Source organism: Rhinoderma darwinii, chromosome 3 (assembly GCF_050947455.1).
Source record: "Rhinoderma darwinii isolate aRhiDar2 chromosome 3, aRhiDar2.hap1, whole genome shotgun sequence".
Classification (NCBI taxonomy): Eukaryota; Metazoa; Chordata; class Amphibia; order Anura; family Rhinodermatidae; genus Rhinoderma; species Rhinoderma darwinii.
Window position 1 is genome coordinate 186,158,302 of NC_134689.1, and position 27,347 is coordinate 186,185,648.

The window sequence follows — 27,347 nt, forward strand, 5'->3', positions numbered from 1 at the left end:
TGTAGGGAACACCTCTTTTCTATCAGACGCTTTTTCTAATAGGCCATCTAGCGGGGGCCCAAACAAATCATCTCCAGAGCAGGGAATTGCACATATCGTCCCTTTTGATCCAGTGTCCCCTTCCAGGTTTTTAGCCAGATAGCCCTTCCAGCGGAGTTTGAGAGGGCTGCTGATCGGGCCGAGAGGCATACAGAATCTACCAAGGCGTCGGCCAGAAAATCTGCTGCTTTAGATAGCACTGGGAGGGAGGAGAGGATTTGATCCCTATAAGTCTTGTCTCTAATGTGAAGCTCTAATTGTGCTAGCCATATTAATAGAGACCTAGCCACACAAGTGGCTGCAATGCCTGGCTTAAAAGCCCCCATAGAAGCTCCACAGGTTCTCTTGAGGTAGTAATCAGCTTTGTATCCATTGGATGGGATAAAGAGCCTAGAACCTCAAAGGGAAGAGCATTCTTCCTCTATATTTTTGCCATTAGGGCGTCAAGTCTAGGGGTATTAGCCCAGTCCCTGCAGACCTATTCTTCAAAGGGGTAATTCCTTTTAAGGAATTTGGGAATACCAACTTTCCTATCTGGATTATTACATTCCTTTTTGATGAGACTTAATACATTTCTATGAATGGGAAATGTTCTCTGTTTTCTAGGCCCTAAGCCTTCAAACATAATGTCCTGGACAGAACGAGTTTCTTTGGGGTCGTCAATATTCATAGTTGCTCTTATGGTTTTGAGGAGCTGATCTACGTCTTCCGCTAAGAACAAATCCCCCCCCCCCCTGTCCTCGTCTGAGGTATTATCTGAAGAGCTCAGCTCTCCTTCTTCCTCTAGCTGAAAATCATCTTCAGCAGAGGAATCAGATAAATCTACCCGACTGGCAGAGTTGGACGGTAGATCCTTCTTTTTCTTTAGGGAGTTCCTAACTTCTGCCCTCACGATCTCTTTAATGATTGAAGCCAGACTTGTAGATTTTTCAGTGATGATTTTATCTAAGCAATTCTGGCAACGTCTTTTATTATAAGAAGCTGCTAGTTTTTTTTTATTACAAACTGCGCATTCCTTGTTACGGATCTTATCCAGTTTCTTTCTAGGACCTTCCCTGGCCTAAATGTATGTACAAGAGAAGAGGGAAGTATTAGCAAAGAGAGAGGTTTTTTTTTTTGTCTTACCCTATATAAGTCCTGCCTTCTCAAGTATGGGACTGGAGGATCTTGTGGCATCCGAGTGGTCAGCACGTCCTGCTGCTTCTCCTGGTGCTTCTATTATGGGAGGAGATGCTGGAGACTGAGCCTCCATATCGTTCAGGCCTAAATAGGCCTTGGATTGGCTGGGGAGTTTCTCTGCTACGGACGCCTGGAACCCCTCTTCCCCGTTGGGGTCACTGGAACCAACGCTTCCTGGAGCGTAGGATGCATCACCCCCCCCACCCCCGGAAGTTTGGCACAGAGTGCGCCGGAAGCCGCCAACGCTGGGGGCATGCGTAGCGGCCCCACCGGGGAACTAGGTATGATCCCAGGGGAACCGCTTTCCCGCCAGAGGAAGGTGTCACCTCATGGGACCTAAAACCACCTCCAGGGAGGGAAGCGATGGATCGGGAGAGGAGGGAGTAACCGTCCCCAGACTTAAGGTTGCTCCCTCCAGAGGAGACTTACCTTTTCTCCCTAGGGGTGCTCTTGAAGGTGTAAGAACCTGCTAGGGGGTCTGCAACCCTGGGAGAAGTGCTTTTTTTCCTAACAGGACAATCCCATCCGGAGGAAAGGAAACCTGACTGGGTATGTGGAGAGGTGGGTCCTTTTTTATACCCACAGGCTTCCTGTCCAGCGTATGGAATGTCTCTCCCGAGGTGCTGTCATAGGTGAAAGGGTAAAATAGAACCCCAACATTTGTAAAGCAAGTTCTCCAGAGTACGGCAATACCCCATATGTGGTCATAAACTCGATTTCTCAACTTTTTTTGGTTCAAATATTAATCGTGCTGTACTTGTCGATGAGCATATATAGACGACTCCACAGATGATTATATTCCAAAAGTAAACTCCATGCAGGTACATTGCTGTGTCTGAATTGGGCAGTGCCAGCCTCTTTTCTTCTTTCTTTTTCTCTAATTATTATGCTGTGTTTCCCAGTTTTAGAAACACCCTACACATGGCACTAATCTTTTGTCTGGACATTCGACAGGGCTCAGGAGCGAAAGAGTACCATGCGAAATTGAGGCCTAATTTGGCGACTTACAAAGTATTGGTTAACAACTACAGAGGCTCTGATGTGAAATAATAAAAGAAAACCCTGAGATGTGACCTCATTTTGGAAACTACACCCCTCAAGGCATTTATTATGAGGTGTAGTGAGCAGCTTGTTACTGGAGACACACACCCCAAAATTTGTTAAAAGGGTTCTCCCGGGTATGGCGATGCCATATAAGTGGAAGTAAACTGCTGTTTGGACACGCTGTAGGGCTCAGAATGGAGGGAGCGCCATTTGGCTTTTGGAGCGTGGATTTTGCTTGGTAGGAGTTTTGTTTTGGTGTTTTACTGGTATTTCAGTTTATAATGTTTATATGTAAGCTGTGCGGAGTAGATCAGGGCATAATAAGAGGGTATAATAATGGGGTAAAAAAATAATACAATAAAATAACGCATAGATGTGTGTTACACTGTCAAGCAATCCTTTATGCACAGGCCAGTGTTGCACTGATAAACCGTGTCCTTTCTTATTCCCCTATTGGTACAAACACTGCACCTTTGCAGTTTGGGGAATTTTACTGGGAAAGTGTTGTCCTGGTATAACACGGGCACCCTCGCTTCCAGGAGTTATATTTGGGCCCTCCCCTTCCTGGTTCCCTAATTTTAGGGTATTGATATATCATCTCTTGAAACAGAAGAAATGTCCCCTCAGGCTGTTTTTTGCAAGACGAACTGTTGTTTTTATTGGTATAATTTTGGGGTACATGCGACTTTTTGATAATTTTTTATCCTATTGTTTTGGGAGGCAAGGTGACCAAAAAACAACAATTCTGGCATCGTTTATATATATATATATATATATATATATATATATATATATATATATATATATATATATACACACAGTGTTCACCATACGTTATAAATTACATGTTAACTTTATTCTGCGGGTCAGTACGATTCTGGCGATACCAAATTTATATTACTTTTTTATGTTTTAAAACTTCTTACACAATAAAATTGTAAAAAGAATGTGTTTTTTCTATGTTCTGAGAACCATAACTTTGTTTTTGTGAGACGAGCTGTAGTTTTTATAGGTACCATTTTTGGATACATGCAACTTTTTGATTACTTTTTATTCCAATTTTTGTAAGGCAAAGTGACCAAAAAGCAGCAATTCTGGCATTGTTTTTTATTTATTTTTACATTTTTCATCGCGCTGGATAAATAACATAATATTTTTATAGTTCAGGCTGTTATGGATGTGGCGATACCAAATATGTATGGTTTATAATTTTTTTTCAATAATAAAGGACTTGATAAGGGAAAAAGGGCGATTGTGTTTTATTTTATTACTTGAAACTTACTTTTACAACTTTTTCTTACACTTTTTTTTGTCTCACTAGGGGACTTGAAGGTCCAATTGTCTGATTTATGTTCTAATACATTGCACTGCCTATGGAGTGCAATGTATTAGAACGTTCAGTCGTTCACGGACAGCAAGCAGATTAGGCTCCGCCTCCGGGAGCAACCCCTTTAAGCAAAATATTAATATTTCACTATATAACACACTATATTTCACACAAAGCAGTGTGTTGTGGTGTACTATACTCAGAAGTCATCTGTAGTTGGTAACAAGAGTGTCGCTTGTTCTTTTGATTTAACCATGAAAAGTAATGCAAATATTTATATATATATATTGGGTTATTGCGCCACTGAGAGTTATCCTTATTACATATCCTTAGTTTGTGATCAGATGGAATTCATTGGCCTCTTATCCTACTATTAAATAATAAAATATAGTGAAGCGCATATGTAAGATATATTATATAGCATCTGCTGTCAGATCATGTATGTAATAGTATGGAGATAAATAGTATCATTGTATAATTTTTTTGCAAGTTGTGCATAAATCTGAATTAAATAAACTGATTTTTTTTTTTATAGGGATGAATATAGAATAATTCCGGAGTTCATCTCTTTTTGGGAGCTATCCCCACTGGTAATCTAATCAGATTCTTGACTTCTGAAACATAAATCAGCCATTAGTTGCAAAACGACACTACAAATAGAATTGATGCGTTTTTTTTTTTAAACCAAATAATGCCATGGGCAGCTGCTGAAATAGACAGCAGATGAATAGTGCCCAAGTGTCAACATGGCACATTTAATCATTATACGGAGCGGATATTTATTTGCATGCAAGCCCTATAAATCTTCTTCAAAATCCCAGTTATAGAGCATGTCTTCATTTGTCAATGTCCTGAATCTGATGTTTAATTTACTATAATTACAGGAAATGCCTCCAAACTTTAAAACCTTTGAAAGTAAGTAGATTAATCTGAATCTCGAACTCAGCTCTCACTCTGTTCATGCTGTAATTGAAAATCTGTATCTCATTGTTTTATGACTCAAATTCATCTCCCGACATACATCAGGGTAGAGGCTGGTGGAACAATTGGATCTCTGCATACCATTTATTAAGCACGCCTTGTGTATAAAACATTCACTCCAGACTTGTGACTAATATATGGGCACCAAGCTATGATTTACAAGGCAGTTGTTTACCCAGCAATGTATTACGATCAGTCAAACTGAAATTGCATTAACATAAAAGCACAATATCAAAAAGTTGTTGTAATGACGGGGGGTAGGGAAACGGACAAGTGAGCCCTAATCTACCCGCCACTCTGTCCCTGCCTACTTGCAACGACCCGCCCTAGGCGACGGGGTACAACTGGGCGGCGGTCCCTACGCTCAGTAAGTGCACGAGACAAACAGACAAGGGTACACAAAGCAAAGGGAAAGGGGCAGTTGCCCACGGCAACACCGTGAGCAACAAGAGTGGTGAACGAGCCGAGTCAAACCAGGAGTGCACGAGGTACCAAACGCAGAGCAGGAGAGTAGTCAGAAAGCCAGGGTCAGTATGGAGCAGGATCAAATAGATAGAAGCTGTAGCTGGGCCAGGAAACCACACAAGAAGAATCACAAGCAAAGGAGGAACAGGAAAGGCAGGTATAAATAGACAGAGGGCGGGAGCTAGCTCCGTCTGGCCAGGCTGCGATAGGCTCTCCCACTCCTAAGCCTGCCATCCTGAGTGGTGGAAGATGGAGTCAGTCTCAGAGACATAGACTCAGGTGCAGACTGATTACCTATGGGAGTATCCACAGAAGTTGTGCCTGGCAGATCCTTTACAGTACCCCCCCTTTTATGAGGGGCCACCGGACCCTTTCTAAGTGGACCTGGTTTATTGGGGAAACGAAGGTGGAACTTCCTGACCAATACCCCAGCGTGAACATCCCGGGCGGGTACCCAAGTCCTCTCCTCAGGCCCGTATCCTCTCCAATGGACCAGATACTGGAGGGAGCCTTGGACCATCTTGCTGTCCACAATCTTGGCCACCTCGAACTCCACCCCCTCAGGGGTGAGAACGGGAACAGGAGGCTTCCTCGAGGGAGCCAAGGACGGGGAGCAGCGTTTAAGGAGGGAGGCATGAAACACGTTGTGTATTCGAAAAGATGGGGGCAACTCCAGTCGGAAGGAGACAGGATTGAGGACTTCAATGACCTTATACGGCCCAATAAACCGGGGGGCAAACTTCTTGGACGGGACCTTAAGGCACAAGTTCCTAGACGATAACCACACCAGATCCCCGACCATAAACAAGGGGTTAGCAGAACGTCTTCTATCAGCCTGAGTTTTTTGTATGCTCTGGGACGCCTCTAGGTTCTTCTGAACCTGGGCCCAGACTGTGCACAGTTCCCGATGAACGACCTCTACCTCGGGATTGTTGGAACTACTAGGTGAAACGGAGGAGAACCGTGGATTAAACCCAAAATTACAGAAAAAGGGGGAGACCCCTGACGAGTTACTGACCCGGTTATTAAGGGAAAATTCGGCGAGGGGAATGAATGAGACCCAATCATATTGACAGTCAGAGATAAAACACCTTAAATATTGTTCTAGAGATTGATTAGTCCTCTCAGTTTGGCCATTAGTTTCAGGATGGAAGGCCGAGGAGAAGGACAGATCAATCTCCAACTTTTTACAGAAGGCTCTCCAAAACAATGAAACAAATTGTACCCCTCTGTCCGAAACAATATTGACAGGGACCCCATGGAGATGCAGGATGTGTTTGACAGAGTAGCTAACGTCTTGGCGTTGGGTAGTTTCTTGAGGGGCACAAAGTGGCACATCTTACTGAAGCGGTCTACTACCACCCACACCACCGACTTGCCTTGAGATGGGGAAAAATTGGGGATAAAATCCATGGAGATATGGGTCCAAGGTCTCTGGGGAATGGGCAAAGAAAGTAGTAAGCCCGCTGGTCGGGACCTGGGAGTCTTGGACCTAGCACAAACCTCACAAGCGGCGACGTAGGCCTTAACGTCTTTAGGCAACCCAGGCCACCAATAGTTTCTGGCAATGAGGTGTTTGGTACCCAGGATGCCTGGATGACCAGATAGTGCGGAGTCATGATTTTCCCTAAGTACCCTTAGCCGGAATTGCAGGGGAACAAACAGCTTGTCCTCAGGAAGGTTCCCGGGAGCTGAACCTTGATCAGCCGCAATTTCAGAGACTAAATCAGAATCAATAGAAGAAATGATTATACCAGGAGGCAAAATACAAGCAGGATCTTCCTCCGAAGGAGGGCTGGCCATGAAGCTACGCGACAGTGCATCGGCCTTAATATTTTTAGACCCAGCCCTATAGGTAACCAAAAGTTGAATCTGGTAAAAAAATAGCGCCCATCGAGCTTGTCTCGGGTTTAGCCTCCGGGCAGATTCTAGGAAAACCAGATTCTTGTGGTCGGTAAGGACCGTTACCTGGTGCCTAGCCCCCTCCAGGTAGTGGCGCCACTCTTCAAATGCCCATTTAATGGCTAAGAGTTTGCGGTTGCCAATATCATAGTTACTCTCAGTGGGCGAAAACTTCCTGGAGAAGTAGGCACAGGGACGGAGATGGGTGAGGGACCTGGTACCCTGGGACTAGACAGCCCCCACTCCCACCTAGGATGTGTCAACTTCCACGATAAATGGCTCCATTTGGTTGGGCTGAACCAGCACCGGGGCTGAGATAAAGCACTTCTTAAGGACCTCAAAAGCCTGGACAGCCTCAGGAGGCCAGTGGAGGAGATCAGCACCTTTGCGAGTGAGGTCCGTAAGAGGCTTAGCGATGACCGAGAAGTTAGCAATAAATCTCCTGTAATAATTAGCGAACCCCAAAAAACACTAATGCCTTCAGGGAGGCAGGTTGGACCCATTCCGCCACCGCCTGGACCTTGGCGGGGTCCATGCGGAATTCATGAGGAGTGAGGATTTGACCCAAAAATGGTATCTCCTGTACCCCAAACACACATTTTTCGCTTTTCGCAAACAGTTTGTTTTCCCGAAGGACCTGGAGCACCTTCCTGACATGCTCAATGTGGGAGGACCAGTCCTTGGAAAACACCAGTATGTCATCAAGGTACACTACAAGAACAGGAAAGGCAGGTATAAATAGACAGAGGGCGGGAGCTAGCTCCGTCTGGCCAGGCTGTGATAGGCTCTCCCACTCCTAAGCCTGCCATCCTGAGTGGTGGAAGATGGAGTCAGTCTCAGAGACATAGACTCAGGTGCAGACTGATTACCTATGGGAGTATCCACAGAAGATGTGCCTGGCAGATCCTTTACAGTTATGATGAAGAATCAGTAATTAAGGGCCTGTTGACATCAGCGTTCGGTTTCCGTTGATGGGTTCCATCAGACCTTTCCGTCAGAGAAGCCCATTAACAGAAAGTAATTGTAACGTGAAACCACATTCAACATACAATGCCACAAAAGCTCTGGATCTTGGGGGCGTGTGATTATCTGGAAGATCCAGCCAATCATTATAGGCATTTAACTGGTAAAACACCTACTGTAGTGCAGTGCATGTCCATTGGTTATCTAGTAGCGCCCCTTTACAATACAGTACTCCATGTCCTGTTCTGTACTGTGCTTTACATGTGCCAGGATGAGTTGCTCCTTTTGACACCAGGTGAGGGCGGCTCCACGTTATATTTCTGGTACACTGTATACCGTACAAGCTCCTGAAGAAGCTCCTGTCCTCATCATAGAAAGCGATTTACAGCTTCCAGTAGCTACAGTATTTCTGACTTTGCAGAACTTGCTTTATCTGTACAATATTTTCAACTTACAATCGTCGCCCCAGAACCAATTAATATTGTAACTTGAGGGACCACGGTACTGTATCACCAATAAAAAGAGTTTTGACAATGATTAACCAGTTTCCAGTTGTCTTGCTGTTATATTATTTACAATATATGCATTATTTGTATTTTTGTGATTATTTGTCTTCAATCCACCTTTTTTATTGTTTCGGGTGGAAATTTTGGGGGCTTCAGAATCAATTACCAGTTTTCCATAGGGTCATTGTTTCAACATACAATTTTTGTCCCGGAACCAATTAATATTGTATGTTGAGGAATAACTATAACTTTTTTGTATTGTGTTCAATACTCCTATGCGGGCATTGGCTCTACTGGGCTGCACCCACTCATTCCCAAAATCACTGTTATGAAAGAAGGACACTGATCAAAAGGATTCCACCACCCTTTAAATCCATGGCATAAAATTACACCACGTGTTAATCCACCTTTATTGTTACACAAGGTGGCATAAGGAGTAAAAAATGTCAAGACTTCCTATCATCGGAAAGAGGGTGCCACAAAACAGAGATGGGCTCCATTTGGGGCATCCTCTCCTTTGCTCAGAGCTGTTATATCACTGAAGTTACACAGGGACCTGAACCAGAATTTCCATAGCACAGAAATAAAGTGTTACTGACCATAGACATGACAATTATCATTAACGTTCCATCCGGTTTAAGAATCATTAACGATAATTGGTAACTTCCTATTCTTGGACATATAGTACATTTTCTCAACAGTAATATTCTGATTCCGTTTTTTCAACCATCGCTCACCCCCTCGGAGGACTTCCATTAATCCAGAGTTGGAAAATAATTTTCCTTGCAGCATACAATGCTCCAAATCCATTTTCTTTGTTTTGATACGGTTACATTTGGGCAGTACCAACATAGACATAATTGAGGTTTCATATCAATATCTAATGCATAAACCTGTGACAACTTTCTGTAACCTCTCTCTAGTATACTGTATATGCAATTTAGGACATTTCCACTTCATGTGTATAAGACTACAGGCAAATACCTTACACCTAGGACATAGTGGAGACATATTGGTTTTAAATTCTGATAGTTAAATGGGGTGTAGAATACTCTATATAAGTAAATATAGGTGTGAGACTCTGTATCAAATTTAAGGGGATATTCCTCAATTGATTTTTTATATAGTTCCATTTGTCATCCCTAGAGTTTCCACAGTCTTGTTCCCATTTACCTCTTAATGTGGAGTGACTGTCTACTCTGCCCCGTTTATACAGAATGTTTTACATTTTAGATATACGGTACCTTTCTTAAAGTTCGGGAGTTTTTATATGAGATCCACATGCTCTAATGGTAAAAACACCCTGTTTATTATTGCTCAGGTCAATTGTAGGTAGTTGTAAAGTGCTGAGTCTGGATGCTCAAATTCCTCTCATACCTCAGCAAATGTCTTTAGGCCTTCTCTATAATTTATTTGCTATAAATAACTTATTTCTTTTTTCAAGTTTGCAAATGAACATCTGAATGATTCTGAGAGTGATTGGGAGAAGGTGCTGTGGTCAAATGAGACTAAAATGTAGCTATTTGGCATTAACTCTACTCGCCGTGTTTGGAGGAAGAGAAATGCTGCCTATGACCCAAAGAACATCGTCCCCACTGTCAAGCATGGAGGTGGAAACATTATGTTTTGGGGGTGTTTCTCTGCTAAGGGCACAGGATTACTTCACCGCATCAATGGGAGAATGGATGGAGCCATGTACCGTCAAATCCTGAGTGACAACCTCCTTCCCTCCACCAGGACATTAAAAATGGCTCGTGGCTGGGTCTTCCAGCACGACAATGACCCGAAACATACAGCCAAGGCAACAAAGGAGTGGCTCAAAAAGAAGCACATTAAGGTCATGGAGTGGCCTAGACAGTCTCCAGACCTTAATCCCATCGAAAACTTATGGAGGGAGCTGAAGATCCGAGTTGCCAAGCGACAGCCTCGGAATCTTAATGATTTACAGATGTTCTGCAAAGAGGAGTGGGCCAAAATTCCATCTAACATGTATGCAAACCTCATCATCAACTATAAAAAACGTCTGACTGCTGTGCTTGCCAACAAGGGTTTTTCCACCAAGTATTAAGTCTTGTTTGCCAGAGGGATCAAATACTTATTTCTCTGTGCACAATGCAAATAAATATATATAATTTTGACAATGTGATTTTCTGTTTTTTTTTTTTAATATAATTTATCTCTCACTGGTAAAATTAACCTAGCCTAAAAATTCTAGACTGTTCATGTCTTTGACAGTGGGCAAACTTACAAAATCAGCAAGGGATCAACTACTTATTTCCTTCACTGTATATGTCTCTGTGTATATGTGTCTTTGTGTGTGTGCATACAGTACAGTATATGTGCCTATGTGCATGTGTGTATATATTTGCCTGTAAGTCTATATATGTGCCTTTATGTATGTATGTTCCAGTATGAATATATATATATATATATATATATATATATATATATATGTATGTATGTATCTATTTGTGTTTGCGAATATATACAGCGGATATAAAAAGTCTACACACCCCTGTTAAAATGCCAGGTTTTTGTCATGTCAAAAAATCAGTCCAAGATGAATTATTTCAGAACTTTTTCCACCTTTAATGTCACCTATAATCTGTACAATTGTATTGAAAAAAACCTGAAATAGTTTAGGGTGGAAAAATAAAAATAAAGAACAAAAATAATGTGGTTATATAAATATGCACACCCATAAACTAATACTTTGTTGAATTACCCTTTGACTTTGACAGCATTCAGTCTTTATGGGTAGAAGTCTATCAGCATGGCCCATCTTGACTTGGCAATTGTTGCCCACTCTTCCTTGCAAAAGTGCCCAAAATCTGTCATATTGCGATGGCATCTCTTGTGTACAGCCCTCTTCATGTCTCAGATTTTCAATGGGATTCATGTCTGGGTTCTTGCTGGGCCATTCCAAAACTTTGATCTTGTTCTGGTGAAGCAATTCTTTTGTTGATTTGGAGGTATGCTTTGTGTCGTTGTCATGCTGAAAGGTGAAATTCCTCTTCATCTTCAGCTTTTTAGTAGAGGCCTGCAGGTTTTGTACCAATATTGCCTGATATTTGGTACTGTTCATAATTCCCTCCATCTTTACTAAAGCCCCAGTTCCAGCTGCAGAAGAACAGCCCCAAAGCATAATGCTGCCTCCACCATGCTTCACTGTGGGTATGGTGTGCTTTTGGTGATGTGCAATGTTGGCTTTGCGCCAAACATACCATTTGGAATTATGGCCAAAAAGTTCAACCTTGGTCTCATCCGACCATAACACGTTTTCCCACGTGCTTTTGGCAGACTTGATGTAGGTCTTTGCAAAACATAGCCGTGCTTGGATGTCTTTCTTTGTTAGAAAAGGCTTCTGTCTTGCCACCCTACCCCACAGACCAGACATGAAGAATACGGGAGGTTGTTGTCACATGCACTACACAACCAGTACCTGCCAGAAAGTCCTGCTGCTCCTTTAACACATTCCCGCCGCAGCCATTTTTCAGATTTTAATTTTTGTATTTTCCTCCCCACCTTCCAAAAGCCATCACTTTTTTATTTTTCCAACGATATATTGGGCTTGATTTTTGCGGGACGAGTTGTAGTTTTTCGTAGCACCATTTATTGTGCCATATAACATAGTAGGAAACGGGAAAAAAACGGCGATTCCTCCATAGTTTTTTGCGCTTCGTTTTTACGGACTTCACTGCGCAATTAAAACAACATGTTTAATTTATTCTGTGGGTCAATACGATTACGGCGATACCAAATATATATATATATAGTTTTTTCTATATTTTACAAGTAAAAACCTAAGTGTAAAAAATAACATTTATTTTGTGTGGCCAAATTCCGAGAGTCATAACTTTTTTATTTTTCTGTCGAATAACTGGTATAAGGGCTTATTTATTGCGGGATAAACTGTAGTTTAATGATAAAATTTTGGGGTACATGCGACGTTTTGATCACATCAGATGAGATGACCAAAAAAGAGCAATTCTGGCGTTTACAATTTTTTTATGGTAGACCTGGGGCCTTCATTAGGCCCCTAGGCAGCTATAGCAACCATCGCCAGCCCGCGATTGCATTGCGGGGGGTGGGATGAGCTGTTAGAGGGGGTCGCCCACCCTCTAAATATTTAAACGCCGCGGTCGCTATTGACTGCGGCATTTAACAAGTTAAATAAGCGCGATCCCGCTTGTTACTCTGAAGTGTCGGCTGTAACATACAGTCAAAACCCGCATCGTATGGAGCGGATTCCCTCCGTGAGCCCGTTCCATACTTCCCCTACCTGACTTTAGCATATGGATACGTCAAATGTCGGGAAGGGGTTAATGTTGCTGTAGGCCTCTTCATAGCCTCCCGGACCAATTTTCGTCTTGTCTTTTCATCAAGTTTTGAGGGACGTCCAGTTCTTGGTAATGTCACTGTTGTGCCAAATTTAATCCACTTCTTGATGACCATCTTCACTGAGTTCCATGGTATATCTAATGCCTTGGAAATTCTTTGGTACCCTTCTCCTAACTGATGCCTTTTCACAATCAGATCCCTTTGATGCGTTGTAAGCTCTTTACGGACCATGGCTTTTGCTGTCACGTGCAACAAAGGAAATGTCAGGAAAATCCTAATAGAACAGCTGAATTTTATATGGGGTTACTCAGAATTACTTTAAATAATGGCAGCTGTGCACTGACTACTATTTAACATGAGTTTATGGGGCAGTGCAGACAGTCCGTGAGTTTTGCGCGTGAGTCCGCTGCGTAAAACTCACGACATGTTCTATATTTCTGCGTTTTTTGCGCATCACTGCGTGGTTCGCGCAACAGCGGTCATTCTCTGAATGTAAACAGAAAAGCACCACGTGCTTTTCTGTTTACAAACATCCAAACGGAGTGTCAAAATGATGGCGGCTGCGAGAAAATCTCGCAGCCGCGCATCATACACTGATGACACACGCCATGCAGCTGTTAAGTGCCTTTTGCGCACGCAAAACGCCGCGTTTTTTGCGTGCGCAAAACGCACACGCTCGTGTAAATCAGGCCTAAATGTAATTGGCTAATTCTGAACACAACCACATCCCCAATTATAAGAGGGTGTTCACACTTATGAAACCACATTATTGTAGTTTTGTTAAGTTCTGAAATTATTCATCTTGTACTGATTTTTAAACATGACAAAAACCTGGCATTATAACAGGGGTGTGTAGACTTTTTATATCCAATGAATATATATATATATATATATATATATATATATATATATATACACATATATATATATATATATATATACACATATACATATACACATATACATATACATATACACTACCATTCAAAAGTTTGGGGTCACCCAGACAATTTTGTGTTTTCCATAAAAACTCACACTTATATTTATCAAATGAGTTGCAAAATGACTAGAAAATATAGTCAAGACATTGACAAGGTTAGAAATAATGATTTTTATTTGAAATAATAATTTTCTCCTTCAAACTTTGCTTTCGTCAAAGAATGCTCCATTTGCAGCAATTACAGCATTGCAGACCTTTGGCATTCTAGCTGTTAATTTGCTGAGGTAATCGGGAGAAATTTCACCCCATGCTTCCAGAAGCCTCTCCCACAAGTTGGATTGGCTTGATGGGCACTTCTTGTGTACCATACGGTCAAGCTGCTCCCAGAACAGCTCTATAGGGTTGAGATCTGGTGACTGCGCTGGCCACTCCATTACAGATAGAATACCAGCTGCCTGCTTCTTCCCTAAATAGTTCTTGCATAATTTGGAGGTGTGTTTTGGGTCATTGTCCTGTTGTAGGATGAAATTGGCTCCAATCAAGCGCTGTCCACAGGGTATGGCATGGCGGTGCAAAATGGAGTGATAGCCTTCCATATTCAAAATCCCTTTTACATTGTACAAATCTCCCACTTTACCAGCACCAAAGCAACCCCAAACCATCACATTACCTCCACCAGGCACTCTTCCAGCATCTTTTCAGTTGTTCTGTGTCTCACAAATGTTCTTCTGTGTGATGCAAACACCTCAAACTTCGATTCGTCTGTCCATAACACTTTTTTCCAATCTTCCTCTGTCCAATGTCTGTGTGCTTTTGCCCATATTAATCTTTTCCTTTTATTAGTCAGTCTCAGTTATGGCTTTTTCTTTGCCACTCTGCCCTGAAGGCCAGCATCCCGGAGTCGCCTCTTCACTGTAGACGTTGACACTGGCGTTTTGCGGGTACTATTTAATGAAGCTGCCAGTTGAGGACCTGTGAGGCGTCTATTTCTCAAACTAGAGACTCTAATGTACTTGTCTTGTTGCTCAGTTGTGCAGCGGGGCCTCCCACTTCTCTTTCTACTCTGGTTAGAGCCTGTTTGTGCTGTCCTCTGAAGGGAGTAGTACACACCGTTGAAGGAAATCTTCAGTCCCTTGGCAATTTCTCGCATGGAATAGCCTTCATTTCTAAGAACAAGAATAGACTGTCGAGTTTCACATGAAAGCTCTCTTTTTCTAGCCATTTTGAGAGTTTAATCGAACCCACAAATGTAATGCTCCAGATTCTCAACTAGCTCAAAGGAAGGTCAGTTTCATTGCTCCTCTAAACAGAAAAACTGTTTACAGCGGTGCTAACATAATTGCACAAGGGTTTTCAAATGTTTTCTAATCATCCATTAGCCTTCTAACACAGTTAGCAAACACAATGTACCATTAGAACACAGGAGTGATGGTTGCTGGAAATGGGCCTCTATACACCTATGTAGATATTGCATTAAAAACCAGACGTTTGCAGCTAGAATAGTCATTTAGCACATTAACAATGTATAGAGTGTATTTCTGATTAATTTAATGTTACCTTCATTGAAAAAAACCTGTGCTTTTCTTTAAAAAATAAGGAAATTTCTAAGTGACCCTAAACTTTTGAACGGTAGTGTATATATATTTATTGCAACGTCCGCGGTCACAGACTCCTATCATGCTGCAGACGTCTTCCTCCCCAGAGATGCTAGCACCTGCGGCCGTCCTGTCCTGCAGTGACCACTAGGGTGCGTGCTGGAACTCATTCCCGGCCTTAATGGACCAGAGCACACACGTTTTAGATTGACTGAATGCTCCCATGATCACCCTGAACTATGGCCCTGCCCCTTTCTTCATTGCCTGAGCTTTGTTGTGTTTACCCGTGTTAGTCTTTGCAAATGGTCCCTTAGTGTTTTCCAGTTCCCAATGTTCCTGTTCCTGATACGTGTATCCCGTGCTACCTTGTTCCTGTACCGTAGAGAGTTGGAGTCCTGTTGTGTCGTATACTACGGCTGCTGTATTTTACCGCGCCTAGTGTCTGCCTGCCTCCAAGGTCCCATCCGAGCCTGCCATCGCTACTGTCTGTATTGCCACAGGTACCCTTATTCGAACTATTGACTTTTCCTTGGTATCCTGTTTGGCCAGCTGCTGTCCCTCTACGGCGGTACGGCCCAGTGGGTCCACACACCCACCGTGACATATATATATATATTTATATATATATGTGTGTGAGTGTTACTGTCCTGCACATCTAGGAACTTGTATGGGACTATAGTACAGCCTTGTGCATGAGCCCTGAGGGTGAACATGTCTACTGATGTCTATTCACTCTGTGACTACCCTAGAAAAATACTATCAAGCATCTCTTAGAGAAATCCGTTCATGACCTATTGTTTTAGTGGGCATAGAACAGCGTAGAATATTTTTTAACATCGGTCAGACCATCTTGCTGTTGATGAAGAACAGTTGGATCAAGGTTTGGCCAAGGTTCTCTAGTACGAATCTAGGATTTTGATATTTGTCAGTTTAGGCAGAAAAAATATTTGACATAATAAGACACAAACGTCCCATACATATCATACTGTGAAAACATACATTGCTGTGAGATGATACAAGAATTATTTTCTTCATCTACCTTTAGCCCTCTGCTTCTCACATACAAAATGTTCAAGAATATTCTGCCAGGCCATAGACATTAGAAGGGGATATACATATACAGATATATTATTAGAGATATGGCCATTTGGTTGTATGACTGCAATTTTGCCGAATACTCCTAAAAACAATTCTTGCAATGTATAAACATCATCAGACAAATATCATCCCTTGAGTGAGGAAGTGATGGAAGCATTCTGTATTATAACAGTAGACTGGCCACTACCAGTCATTCATGGCATATACGTAGAAGAGTTGTGTTTTATTATTCTCCTGCATCAACTAACAAATGCCCAACTGTTGGAATAATTTTAACTAATGGTTATCTTTATATCATTGGATGCCTTTAATATGAATTAATATGATTTAAACTCATATTGTAATTACAACCAGTAGAATGTGGAAACATTAAATAATTCTCAGTATATAATTGACGATCTAATCTCACTTTTTCAGTAGCTTTACCATTTCAGATCTACATTTTGCAGAGCTGTTCAGACTGATTCCATTATGTGAAAACTGAGGACAACCTATCGATGAGACAGCCTTGATTTGGTTGAATCTTTGCATCTACTTATCACATACAGAAGGTGGAAATGAAGCTGCATGATGCTATTGTATACAGGATAAATCCAGCAGATTTACAAAGGCTGTACATTTTGGCTGGCAAATTCATTCAGGAATCAAGTATGTTATATACACAACAGTGCCACCTGCAGGTGGATGAATGTACTGCTAATTGGTTAGCAACTGATCATCTATACTATAAAAGATCATGTAAACGTGATGGGTTCCCAACTTCAGTTTTAAATAATTATGGACAATTAAGGAAAAAAAGAACGATCAAACAAAATAAAACATTTACATCTAATCAATAATCACAAGGAATGAAGTAGAGTGTTGCAGATTCTCCATCCAGATTTGTGGGCAGAAAATTTCCAGCAAAAGAGTGTTGCAGGCAAGTGGATGGGATTTAAGAATGATCATCTACATGCTGCTGAACGTTTTCTAAATGGAAATGTGTTTCTGTTGTAAATTGGGCTGCAATAGGCCGCATCCATTTAAAAAAGCCCCCCCCCCCACTTTTCTGAAAAGTGCCTTGTGTTGCGTAAATGCGTCAAAGGACGAAATTTTTGTTTTGTGCAACTTTTCTACGCTTGGCATAGAAACGTTAATAAGTTGCCTCCTACTGTCCAGGCTCTGACATTCCTGTCCTTCACTCCGTCTCCTGCCATGCATGTATGAATGCTCTTTTATAGCACCAGATATTAGGCACTTCTATTAATGAACATGTTGTATTTACATAAAATTTTAAAAGTCATTGATCTAAGCACTCTAAGGGTATGTTCACACAGAGTTTTTTTCCCACAGCGAAAAAAACGTCTCTCGGGAAAAAGAAGCAACATGCCCTATCTTCGGGCGTTTACGTCTCTGACCTCCCATTGATATCAATGAGAGGCAGAGAAAGCATATTTCGCTGCGTTTTTTGCCCGCGAAAAACGGTATGCAGGCAGAGCAAAATCTGTCTCAAAATTCCAAACGGTATCTTGAGGCAGATTTTCTGCCTGCAAAAAACGCAGTGTGAACTTACCCTAAGAAAAATCGACTTAACACTCAAACACTTAAAATTTGCAACTTGTTTTTTGCCCCGCCTTAGCCACTTTGTCAAATTATTCAGTCACTGTATGGAGTCATCAGTCACTATATGGAGTCATCAGTCACTATTTAGAGTGATTATTCAGTCACTGTATGTAGTCATCAGTCACTATATGGAGTCATCAGTCACTATATGAAGCTATTATTCAGTCACTGTATGGAGTCAGTCAGTCACTATATGGAGTCATCAGTCACTATTTGGAGTGATTATTCAGTCACTGTATGTAGTCATCAGTCACTATATGGAGTCATCAGTCACTATATGAAGCTATTATTCAGTCACTGTATGGAGGCATCAGTCACTATATGGAGCTATTATTCAGTCACTGTATGGAGTCATCAGTCACTATATGGAGCTATTATTCAGTCACTATATGGAGCTATTATTCAGTCACTATATGGAGTGATTATTCAGTCACTATATGGAGCTATTATTCAGTCACTATATGGAGCTATTATTCAGTCAATGTATGGAGTCATCAGTCACTATATGGAGGCATCAGTCACTATATGGAGATATTATTGTCACTGTATGGAGTCATCAGTCACTATATGGAGCTATTATTCAGTCACTATATGGAGCTATTATTCAGTCACTGTATGGAGTCAGTCACTATATGGAGTCATCAGTCACTATATGGAGCTATTATTCAGTCACTATATGGAGCTATTATTCAGTCACTCTATGGAGTCATCAGTCACTATATGGAGCTATTATTCAGTCACTGTATGGAGTCATCAGTCACTATATGGAGCTATTATTCAGTCACTGTATGGAGTCATCAGTCACTATATGGAGTCATCAGTCACTGTATGGAGCTATTATTCAGTCACTGTATGGAGTCATCAGTCACTGTATGGCACTATTATTCAGTCACTGTATGGAGTCAGTCAGTCAGTCACTATATGTAGCTATTATTCAGTCACTATATGGAGTCATCAGTTACCATATGGAGCTATTATTCAGTCACTGTATGGAGTCATCAGTCACCATATGGAGCTATTATTCAGTCACTGTATGGAGTCATCAGTCACTATATGGAGCTATTACTCAGTCACTATATGGAGCTATTATTCAGTCACTATATGGAGCTATTATTCAGTCACTGTATGGAGTCAGTCACTATATGGAGTCATCAGTCACTATATGGAGCTATTATTCAGTCACTATATGGAGCTATTATTCAGTGACTCTATGGAGTCATCAGTCACTATATGGAGTCATCAGTCACTATATGGAGCTATTATTCAGTCACTGTATGGAGTCATCAGTCACTATATGGCGCTATTATTCAGTCACTGTATGGAGTCAGTCAGTCACTATATGTAGCTATTATTCAGTCACTGTATGGAGTCATCAGTCACTATATGGAGCTATTATTCAGTCACTGTATGGAGTCATCAGTCACTATATGGAGCTATTATTCAGTCACTGTATGGTGTCATCAGTCACTATATGGAGTCATCAGTCACTATATGGAGCTATTATTCAGTCACTGTATGGAGTCATCAGTCACTATATGGAGTCATCAGTCACTATATGGAGCTATTATTCAGTCACTGTATGGAGTCATCAGTCCCTATATGGAGTCATCAGTCACTATATGGCGCTATTATTCAGTCACTGTATGGAGTCAGTCAGTCAGTCACTATATGTAGCTATTATTCAGTCACTGTATGGAGTCATCAGTCACTATATGGAGCTATTATTCAGTCACAGTATGGAGTCATCAGTCACTATATGGAGTCATCAGTCACTATATGGAGCTATTATTCAGTCACTGTATGGAGGCATCAGTCACTATATGGAGCTATTATTCAGTCACTGTATGGAGTGATTATTCAGTCACTATATGGAGCTATTATTCAGTCACTATATGGAGCTATTATTCAGTCACTGTATGGAGTCAGTCACTATATGGAGTCATCAGTCACTATATGGAGCTATTATTAAGTCACTGTATGGAGTGATTATTCAGTCACTATATGGAGCTATTATTCAGTCACTGTATGGAGCTATTATTCAGTCACTATATGGAGCTATTATTCAGTCACTGTATGGAGTCATCAGTCACCATATGGAGCTATTATTCAGTCACTGTATGGAGTGATTATTCAGTCACTATATGGAGCTATTATTCAGTCACTGTATGGAGCTATTATTCAGTCACTATATGGAGCTATTATTCAGTCACTGTATGGAGCTATTATTCAGTCACTATATGGAGCTATTATTCAGTCACTATATGGAGTCATCAGTCACTATATGGAGCAATTATTCAGTCTCTGTATAGTGATATTAGTGGTTCACTGAGCGGTAAGAAAAATACAGATACTACACTGAGAACGTGTGTTCACTTCAATAAGATTTGTTAGTCTGGGACTGCCTCTGTACACTGAACATTTACCTTAACAGACAGAAGTTCACCGTTTATAAAAACAGGATGCCGTTTCCTTAAAGTACTTCCTAAACTTGAGATATAAAGTCTCTATTTATACATGGACGGATGGCCAACACAATGTAGATAATACATGGTAGTGTTTTATAGACTGTTTCTTTTAACTTTAAAATTAGACAATTTCACGGAAGTTCCGTTTGCTATTTGTTTACACTAAGAGTATATTCACACGTAGCAGATTTGTTGCAGAAATTGTTGTACAACAGAAGGGATGGTTTCAGCAGCATGGCTTTCTCAAAGCCCCATTCAGTTGGATGGGACAGTCGCAAACATTTCTGTAAAAAATCTGCCATGTGTGAATGTACCCTTAATGTACCCTTCAATAGAGTAATACACAGCATGATGAGATTATCGAACGTTCACAATTTAATTCATACTGACAGGCATTCCCTCCAGAGATGCCTCCCTCAACGTATCATTGCATTTTTCCCTGCCCGTATGCACGTAAGCATAGGAAGAAAAGAAAACGGAATTGCTTAATAGCCAAAACGACAGTAGGAATGGATCCTACATAGAGAAAAAGTATAATGGAATGATTTGCACCTCTTCTGTGTTTTGGACCCACTCCTTTTTTTAGCTTCCAAATACTGATGCAAAATACTGACCTAAATACTGCCTTGTGATAGTGGCCTTAATGATAGTGGGTCCTCTAGTGAGAATATTGAACAACATATCTATATCAAAATAAAGCTACATCAATACCAACATCACATATACATAAGAGCTACAGGGAGAGTCAGGAAGAGCGTGACGGCACATAGGATAGGTAAGTTACCTTCACCTGTAAACCGCACTGGTGCTCAGGACTAAACTGCATGGCAGGGATTTTTGTGCAGGTTCAGTGTATTTTGTGCATAGCCATACATAGTGTTAAAATAAATAAATACACTTCCAGCTCGGGGTATACCACATCACAATTTGCAGGAATGGATCCTGTTTCTGGATCCAGGTATATATTACTGTATTACAACATACATTGAAGTGTGTATGGAGTTTTTTTAATTCTACAGACAAGTAGTGTTATCTTATCATACAGCACTATCTTGACCACCTTAAAGATTATTTTGGGTGTATTCACATAGTGCAGTGAAATTGCGGTTTCGGACACGGTTTTCTGAAAATTACAGCAAAAAAGTTTAGGATGATCACATTGTGTGAATACACCATAAAGCTATAATGAGATCTGTTTACTCCAAACAAATCATTCTTAGCAACCTATTTTAAAGCATTTGTAAAACTGCCTTTAGGCTGTATTCACACAGCATTTTGTTGCATTTTTTTTTTGTCCTTAGGGTAAGTTTACACGTGTCAGATTCATTGAATGGGGCTGTTTCTGCAGCAGGTGCATGGATTTATGAAATTTACATTCAGCTGAATATGACCGATTTTCAGTTGCAGAAATTTCTGCAATTAAACTTTTGCGTGTGAACTTACCCTTAATGATGTTTTTAATGGCATTTAATGTGTTTTTTTTAGTGCAGCCAGATGTTTTATTAATGTCTACAGTGAAATATAAAAATGCACTTCATAAAACTGTGCTTTGGTTTGTGGCATTTTTGTTTCTTTTTTTTGTGGTCAGTGGCGTTTTTTTCATAACGCAGCCTGCTCTTGGTGAGGCCTTTTTTCTGGTGTTTTTCCTGTAGGCTTCTCTAAAAGAGTATGTACAAGATGACACTAAATAAAGAACAACACTAAAAACGACACTAAATGTAAAGTTTTACAAAATGCTGGCATCTTTACATGCTTTTTCTCATGCAATTTAAAATGCCAGAAAAAAACGCTGTGTGTTGGAGGCATTAATAGTTATTCCCAACGTAAACATTAATGGCATATTTAACTATACGAATGTCCCAACCCCATCCCGTTTGGTCAAGGGACCACTAGTCAGAGAATAAATGGAGACGTGGCAGCGCACCTCTATTCTGTTCAATTGGAGTTACAGAAGGCAAGGTTGCTCGGCTGTTTCCGTAACTCCCATTGAAGTGAATGGAGAGAGCTGCACACGTGCAGGGCCACCACTCCCTTCATTACCTGCTTGAATGCGGCAGCTGGTGGTCGCTTCATCAAGCGTGTCAGGGGTTGGGAGACCCATGTTCTGGAGATAGCTGCAAGTCCAAGAATTGGGACCCGTATCTAGAAGAAATGTATGTCATATGCTCTGGATATGGCATAAATGTCTAAATTGGGAATACCCCTTTAAAGGTTATATGTCTGAAGAATCTGAGATATGATACAAGTTTTATTACCCTAACCCTTGATATATACTACATGTAAAAATATAAAAAATAAATATACCATTAGAAGCAGCATAATCACAGTATAGAATGGCCTTTCCAAGTTAATCTGTTCCTATTATATACTTGTTGTATCAATATTTACTTGTTAGCAATCGTCGGGAGTACTCGGTTTTACACTTACTCTTAACAGCCATATCATTATTATACCTGAATTAATTCTAGCTCATAAAAATTCTAAATAAAAAATCATCAAGCAATTAACACGTAACGAATCAAGCGATTTCACATTCACTTCAGATGATGTTCGCCTGAACCAGACAAATCAATGAAGAAGCAGGAAAAGCTTAAATGAACAGGAAATCTGGAACACAATGCATTTCTTTAACACCATGACAAGGCCAGCAGATTGATAGACACAGCAGAGTTCTTTGTTTCCGGTGCTCCGCCATAATTTTGAGTTCTGACATCTTTCCTTTGTGCACTTCCTTGTGTAGTAGTTATGGAGATGCAGTTAACAAATATGAGCTGTCCTTGGATAGATAAACTACAGCTGACACTTACAAGTTTCTATGTCCTTCATCTTAATAGGGGAAATGGCAAGACGTATAGGGGCTGTTTTATCTTGTAGTTACATCTTCTCACAGTATTTTTGGTACAAAGCATACAATATAATGGATAGATGAGTGGTATAAAGCCTTGATTCTTGCAACAAAAAATAAATAATGCAATATGGTTTGTATTGTGGATAGTTCTTATGTGAAGGTATTTAATTATATTGTTTATCATTGGCAAATAAGATAGAAAAAGAACTATGGAAGTTTTCCTGATGAAACATATATTTAAAGGAACACTTAAAAAAAAAACTAAGAAAATCACTAGTCAGACCGCACTGGAATATTGTGTGCAGTTTTGGGCACTAGTTCACAAGAAAGACATAGTAGGGCTTGAGCGGATTCAAAGGTGGGCCACCAAAGTAACAAATGGAATGGGTGAACTACAGTACCCAGAAGGATTATCAAAATTAGGGTTATTTAGTTAAGAAAAAGGCAGACGAGGAGTGACCTAAAACCTACTTATAAATATATCGAAGGTAAATACAGAGATCTGTCTCATGGTCTATTTATACCTAGGACTGTAACTATAACTAGGGGGCATCCCCTACTTATAGAGGAAAAAAGGTTTCTACACAAACATAGAAGAGGATTCTTTACTGTAAGAGCAGTGAGACTATGGGCCTCTCCGTCAGAGAAAATTGTTATGGTAAATTAACTAAATGAGGTCAAAAGGGGTATGGATACTTTTCTTGAGTGTAATAATTTATGCTTACTAGATTACTGTAGATGGGTCGTTGATCCAGAGATTTATTCATATTTGGAGATTTCGTCATAACGAAGGAATTTTTCCCCTAAGATAACGAAAATTGTCTTTTGCCTCATGGAGGTTTTGCTTTTCTCTGGATGAACATTGTAGGATAATAGGGTGAACTGGATGGAAATATGTATTTTTTCGGTCCTACAAACTATGTTACTATGTAACTAGTGCAGCGCCTGAAGAGGCAGTGCGTGATTGGTGATCCTTGCATCTCTGCAGACTCCGGACTAATTTTTGCAGGAGTGTTCCTTTAAGAAGTGGTGCTATGTTAGCGCATAAAGTAGATTTTTTTTTTAATACTTGACCTTCTGATTTATATTCTGTCTTCTCATAACATCCCTGATGTACTAGGATTTGTAAATAAATACATATATCCTTCACTACAACAGATCCTTCTTGTTTTAGACCTTCTGCACAGAGGGTTTTGTCTTTATTTTTATGTTAAACAAGTGTGTTGGTGATTTTTGAAGTCCTATAGAGAAGCTTATTGTAAAGATGCTAGAAGTTACTCCATACCCAGAGCATGTTGCGTTTTGAAAAGCACACCACTGAACTTAAAAATGCCGCTAAAACGGCCCAAGCGGAAAAGTTATGGGAGGAATTTACGAAGGGCTTTACCTTAATTTTCTGGCATCAGAAAGTCACAAATGCATCTCTGACTTTTTATAGTTTTTTCTTGCTCAACTTTTAAAAAAGTGGAAGGGGCTTGGCGGAATGGTGCGGGCATAAATTATAGCAGGGAAACTAGATTTCACTCTATGCCACACGGATAGCCATAGATGCGTCAAATTTATTAAGAGAAATGTGTCTTCTAATAAATTTGGCACATTCCAAATAGCCAGCGGGCTAATCTGGCGTATGAAACGGCAGTCTTATTTAATCTGCCCCTATGTATGTAGACTTTTAAATATTTCACTATAGACTTTAAAGTAAAATCCTAAAAAAAATGCAGTGTAAGTCACCACGAAAATATGCAGCAAAAAAGCGGTGTGTGGCTCTATCCAGTAACAGAACTATGTGGCACCAATGAAGGAGCAGAAAGGGCAGGCCTGTTGGCTATAGATAGGTTGCTATGAAATGTTACCTGCAGCCTGTAGTCAGCAGTGGATGGGCACCAATAGAAATTTGACATTCCTGCAGCTGCCGGATCAGTTTTAGCTACGGAATTTTCGTCCAGATTTTCCATGCAAAAAATCTGCAGCTTATTATAGTAGCAGCAAAGTGGAAGAAGTTGTAAATTTTTTTTAATCCGCAGCATGTAAATTCATGCTGTGGAATCGTTGCATTTTTTGTTGCGGATTTTCTCTACTGAGTTCAATGAGAACGTGAAAATGCGCAACAAATTGCAAATGCTGCAATTTTTGCTGCGAAAAAACAAAATCTGCAGGGAAAAAAATCGCAAGTAGGAAAAAAAGACCTTATTCCTGTTCAAAATAGAAAAAAGTCTATCCTCACTTCCCCGATTCCTTGTCCCCTCCAGTGTTCTTCAAGCGGTCAGTCTCCTGTGGTGACGCCGTGCCCCATGTGACTGCTGCAGGCAATCACAGGCTGCAGTGGTCACATGGCACGCTGTGTCATCACAGGAGGCCGGCTGCAGAGACCAGATGCAAGGAGCAGGGACGTGTCACTATGGCAACGGGATTGACTTTGGGTTTTTTCTGCAGCAGTCATTGCGGCCAAAAATCAGCACCAAATTAGTGCAGACTTTCATGTGGGTTCTGGGTCAGATTGCAGATTTTACCCCTTCTACTTTGAAAAGGTTGAAATCCGCAGTGAACATCCACAACAGAATAAGTATACTGTGGATTTGAAAATCTGCAGCGTGCTCGGATTTCCGTCTGGAAAATGTTCAGCAGCACGTAGATGAGATTTGTTGAAATTCCATTAACATAACTGGGGTTATAATCCGCTGCTGATTTTCAACACTGAAAATCCTCAGCATTTCCGTCCTTTGTGAATCCAGCCTTAGGCCCGATTCACACTAACGTATTTTCCGTCCATGTTACGGACGTTAAAACAACGGCTGTCACACGGACCTATGTAATTCAATGGGGCTATTTAGACATGCATTGTTTTTCACACCGCGTGTGTCTGCTGCGTGAAACTTATTGCAGGTCCTATTTTTGAGCGTTTTTGCGCACCACGCAGCCCATTGAGGTTAATGGGTGCGTGAAAATGGACAGCACATGGACGACATCTGTTGCTAAAGAAATGATGAGGAAAAACGAAAAAACACCTTCAGTTATTTTTGCTGACATAAAAAACGTATGACATACGGATGACATATAGGCCTAAAAAAAGCAGACTTGAACCGTGCACGGATGCCACACGGAACTGCAACGCGTGAAAAACTATGCATTTTTTGCAGACGCAAAACGGACACGTTCGTGTGAATCGAGCCTTATTCTGTATACTAGGTAATGAGAAATGTAGTTCAAAGTTAAGGCTATACTTTAAAAATATTCTGCCGAACAGTGGCAATCATCTTCCATGCGTTACACAGATGACGTAAGAGTCTATGGGTGACAGATGCCACTGTTGGGCTCCATTACAGCCTACAGATATGCTAAACATAGGCCAAAAATCGTTACGTGAACAGGTCCTTAGAATTGAGACAGAGAGACCGTCTTCTACATGAACTAGCGGGAAAGCGTGTCTTCATTATAAAAAACAAAGAAAACGTAGGAAACCACAAATATGCTTACCTCTCGTTGAAAGAAATTCCATGCATTAGTCAACCACTGATATCTGGGCAAACCATAGTTTGGCATTCTTGATTTCAAACTAATCATATCCGACCACTGAATTACAGCCTAAAATAATACCAAAATATCCAAAATGAGATATTCCATAGATACATTTTCAGTTAAACATGACTATTAAGTAGGCAGATCATATTTTTCAGTATAAATCACTCTCTACACCCTTACTAGTGATCACCAAATTACAGAGTGCGTGGCTTCACTTACACCCCATTCACAGCATGTTTGGGACATACCAATGATTTGTTTTTTATTGAAAATATACAGTACGGTACTTTTACTGTATGTAAAAAAACATCTGTAACTGTATGACAATTGACTTTAATTGATAAAATGTCTTTTTTATAATGAATAGTGTGGCAGGCTACACTTTCAATACTGTCAAAATAAAGTATTCAGATACTTACAGATGTGTCCTCCCTTAGCTTATCTCTAAACCCAACAAATCCCGAGATATTACATAGTTACATAGTTAGTACGGCTGAAAAAAGACACATGTCCATCAAGTTCAACCAAGGGAA

General features: G+C 40.7%; 1 protein-coding gene across 1 annotated transcript in view; it reads right to left on the minus strand.

The window, feature by feature from the left end:
• LOC142747933 (tetraspanin-12-like) overlaps positions 1 to 27,347 on the minus strand; it is an 84,581-nt gene that overhangs the window by 37,852 nt on the left and 19,382 nt on the right. Inside the window, exon 2 of the mRNA XM_075855046.1 lies at positions 26,770 to 26,877. Coding sequence (XP_075711161.1) covers positions 26,770 to 26,856 — 87 coding nt within the window. The 5' untranslated portion in view covers positions 26,857 to 26,877. The remainder of the gene's footprint in view (positions 1 to 26,769; positions 26,878 to 27,347) is intronic.